This window comes from Metopolophium dirhodum, chromosome 2 (assembly GCF_019925205.1).
Source record: "Metopolophium dirhodum isolate CAU chromosome 2, ASM1992520v1, whole genome shotgun sequence".
In the NCBI taxonomy this organism is placed as follows: domain Eukaryota; kingdom Metazoa; phylum Arthropoda; class Insecta; order Hemiptera; family Aphididae; genus Metopolophium; species Metopolophium dirhodum.
In genome coordinates, this window is record NC_083561.1 from 18,205,507 (window position 1) to 18,210,223 (window position 4,717).

The 4,717-nt window shown below is 25.6% G+C and overlaps 1 protein-coding gene across 1 annotated transcript; it reads left to right on the forward strand.

The window, feature by feature from the left end:
* The first annotated feature begins 475 nt into the window (after positions 1–475).
* Positions 476–4,006, forward strand: LOC132938763 (uncharacterized). The gene is made up of 8 exons (XM_061005780.1): positions 476–819; positions 995–1,225; positions 1,314–1,739; positions 1,980–2,096; positions 2,262–2,485; positions 2,987–3,146; positions 3,238–3,334; positions 3,418–4,006. The coding sequence occupies exons 2-8, from the start codon at positions 1,024–1,026 to the stop codon at positions 3,470–3,472; spliced, it is 1,281 nt and encodes a 426-aa protein (XP_060861763.1). The 5' UTR covers positions 476–819; positions 995–1,023; the 3' UTR covers positions 3,473–4,006.
* The last annotated feature ends 711 nt before the right edge of the window (positions 4,007–4,717 follow it).

Consider the following 4,717-nt stretch of genomic DNA (forward strand, 5'->3'; position numbering starts at 1 on the left):
TTTATCAACGACCTTCATACTACCCAAATCTCGAGTTTCAGACCGTCATACAAAAACTAATTTTTTTTCAAAATACACCTAGTAGCAGGGGGGGTCGAGGCCCCCGACTTTTGGGGTACGTTTTAGAAAGGCTTAAGCCGAAACCTTTGGTGAAAAAAACGGTTCCCTTAAGTTGAAACCCAGCCGAGAAATACTTAATTAAAAAAAAAAGTGGAAACTTTAAATATGATATGTTATGCACGTGGTCGTCTCCATCCATAAGCCGTTTACAAAATTGCTCCAAGACGATCGAAAATTTAATTTATACAATCCCGTGCTGAAATAATAAAATATTATGTTTGTTTGGAACCAAACGCCATTACTGATAACGGTTATTCTTATCACACTAACTACGCGTATTATAATTAATAATATACCGCATAGAGTTATCTATGATACACCGTGAGGTTGATTAACGCTCATAGACCAAGTATTAAAGAAAAAAATGCTGATAACAGTAATAAACGGTAGAGCGTGATTACTGCTGATTTACATAAAGCATTCCGATTTCCATTTTCCGTCTTTCCGACATTCATCGTGTATAGTTTTATATGCTAGAATATAGACGTCAGCCATAGACACTCGTTGTGTATTGTTTTTACCGTTGCTATTAGCTACGTTGTCGGTTATATTGTTACCACCGTTTGATGCGTTGACGCTTGTCAGTTATTATTTTTATATACATATTTGCTAATTGCTAATATTTCTGGACAGTAAACGCCATACTGATATAGTGATTAATGCAGTAGGCAGTCATTTGTTCGTCGAAGAAATCTTACTGTAAGTACCTGCAGTTACATAATATTATACATTATAAATACATTTAATGCTTTTATTATTATTATAATTATAAATGTGTATTTTATTTTTGACTATGTGATATCTCGTAAATACTAATATATAAATATCCTATTTTATAGTTAGTTCTTATAAATACTATTAATGTGTTGATTAGGTCCATTAAAAGTTTTTGTTCGACAAAATATGTGGAATATTGTGGAATTTGATGACAGTACAGTACAAATAGTACCAGATTGCTGGGTATCTTCTGACCAAAAAACGTGTTACTGGCCTCCAAATGGACTATTTAAATCAAATACAAACTACCTCAAAGATGTAAAAAAATGTGTTTCACCTTCTATTAATTGGTCCATTTACAATGTACTCTTAGTTCTCGGAAAATATGGTAAATAGTTTTGTTTTAAGAGGACATATTTATTAGTATTAAAATACAATGTATTATTAATAAGAATATTAAAAATTATGACTTGTAGATAATTTTGAAAAAGCTTTAAAAAAATTAAAAAAGGCTGAAGATCATACAGATTTAACAACTGATGTAGAAAAGGAAAAAAAAAATCGTAAAAACAGGAAAAAGAAAAAATATTCATCAAGTTCAAGTGAGGAACTAAATCCAACAAAAATCAATATCAAACCTCTGCCTGAACCACCTACAGTATCAAATGTGAATTTAAATAAAACATCCACATCTAAGTTTCATAATTCTATCCATCAGACTACAACACCATCTTTAGCACATAATAAACAAATAGAATGGTCGACATTGTTTTATTCATCTGAAGAATCAATGTCAAGCGATGGATCTTTAAGTTCAGATGAACTAGATAAAAATGAAAATCAAGAAAATTCAAAAAATCTTTTGAATAATGCCAACGATGAACATAAGTCTGACAGTGATGGTAAGAATAGTATAAACTATAATTTAACTGTAAACATAATATGTAATTTGGCGTATATTCTACTATCTATATAGTATATGTTAGTAACAAATAATTATAAATATAAAAATATTAATAAATTATTATGATCCATAGGAAATATTTATCTTATTTGCAAAATCATAACATAAATGTATAAATAGTATGAATATACCAAATTAAAAATAATAATCAGCTATATCTATTATTGTAATTATATAGCAGTAAATTATACTCCTACAATCAAAGCAAAGAGGGCACTTGAATATTCAACATGTGATACAACAAAAATAAAGAATATGAAGCGAAAAAAAAAAGCAAGCAGTTTAAGTGATACTGGTAAGTACTGAAAAATTGGTTTATGCTTAATTTACCAAAGTTTATATAAATAAGAGATTCAATAACTTGTTGAATTTATAATATTTGATTAATATTCATAATTTTATTTAAGTAATTTATTTAACACGATTTAAAAACCTTTTTTATTTGTTAATGGTGTTCTAGAATTCAAAAGTTTGGTTTTAAGGCAGCTTGCTGTCATAAAAGTAAACATTAAAAAACTTGATGACCGTATAAAAAATCTAAAACATTCAAATACTACTATTTTATCCAACTCTACTCAGGAAACTAATCTAAATGATTTGATGGAAGAATTTCCAATTAATACAGAAGAATCATTAAAGAAGATAGAATTATCATTAACTGATAAAACCTATAAACTAAACTTGGTATGTATTATAAACAAATTTATGTTATGTTGAGAAATTGGTAAATAATTTATGATTAAATAAATCAATATCTAAACTTTTACTCTCAATTGATGAAAAATACTTCTGAAGATGTGATCAGTGCCCTTTTTGTTTTCTTTCTGACCCACATACAACAGCAAACAAATTGTGCTGCACAAAATTGGTGTTGTTAACATAGATATTATAGTGAATTGACCAATTATTAAATTTTTAAGTTGAAATTATATCAAAGAAATCATATAGAGTTTTATTGATAATTACTAATTACTAAATATATATACTGAGTTATTATTATGTTATATAATACAATTTTACAATGATCAAGACTTGTTTTAAAACTAAGGTATTAATAATAGCTTATTAGATACAATAGAATTTTCAATTGATATAATAGGTAGTTGACATCCTCTTGATGGTTGTTATTGTTATATTTTTTAAACTATGGATAATTATTACTTAATAATTTTATTTTAATTTTAGACTGCAGCTCTAAGTAAATTGGGTGGTTCGAAAACCGACGAAGCTACTAAGTTTATCCTTCGAAAACTTTTTAGTGACAAACTCGCTATGACTTATAGTTGGTGTGGTGGCAAAGGCAAAAGAGTCATGTCTAGTTTGAATATATCAAGAGTTATAATTGGTAATAATAATTTAAACAATTAAATTATATATATATGATATCATAAACTTGAAAACATAGCACAAATATTTTCTATTTACTTTGATTTAAGATTCAGTATTTAAAATCATTAAAACAGCGACGGAAGCGGAAATAATTTTAAGCATCAAAAACTGGATGAGACATGCCAAGAAAAGAAATGAAAATTGGTAATAATTATAAATCCATACTTTATATAATATTTTATTCTATTAAATGATGTAAAATAATAAAAGTATTCCATTAAAATTAGTGAGAAAAGATATGCAGATTCCACTGAACAAATGTCATTGCCCATAAATGAATGATCACTTTATCACAAGTCAATGTGTAATATTATTATTATTTTATTTTATTTTTTTTTGTTTATGCTAAGTCAGCTCACTATTAAATAGTCACATAAGTCAATGTGCAATATTATTATTTTATTTATTTGTTTTTCTTATAATATGAAGTTAAGTAATGAATATACTAATAATCAGTTAAATATTACATAGTCACATAAGTCAATGTGCAATATTATATTATTTTATTAATTTGTTTTTGTTATAATTTGAATTTAGCTAATATCAAGTAATGAGTAAACTATGTTTTTATGATATAGAAGTATTAGTGTTATTATTTATTTTTAGTTGTTTTGTTACATTATATGAATATATAATATTATATGTATGTTGTATGTACTTATATAATATATATAATATTATATGTATGTTGTATGTACTTATATAATATATATAATAAGGTACCTGCATGATGTTAATAATATTTTAAAGTTAGAATATTTTTACTACATTGTTATATATTGCTTATTAAATAAAGAATTTATTTAAAAAATACACACACTTTTCCAATTTGTATTCTAATAATATAATTTCTGTAATATATAATTTAATAATTATATATATTTTTTATAAATTGCAATGAATTATGAATGTCTTATGGATATCCATTACACGTGGTAAATGTTGGTGAAATATATCTAATGGATATTATAATTCAATTATTTTTGATATCTAATGGATATCCTAGTGGATATCCATAAACTAAGAAAAAAGTGGCCAATTGGATATCTACTGGATGTGTTATAGATATACACAAATATCTAATAGATGTTATGGATATCTATAAATCATAACTATTATATATCCATTAGTTATACCTGTGTTATGTGGGTATCTATGTACCAAATTTCATTTAAATCGGTTCTGTAGTTTCGGAGCCTATTCAATACAAACAATCAAATCTTTCCTCTTTATAATATTAGTATAGATAGATATAATATTGTGTTTTACAATTTAATTTAAATTTATCTTAAAACGATTAAACGAACTATTTAAAATCAATTATTTTTTTAGTTTCAAAAATTTCTTTAAGAAACAAGCCGTAATCATTATTCTTAATATTATCTTTACAGAATGCTTCAACAGTAACTGTGGCATTTGCTGCAACATAAATTAGTATTAGATTTGTTGAGTGTGTATATTAGATTATGTATCGCCAACTTATATACTTATCAACTATAATTTTATAATCTTAAAACATTCCTATGT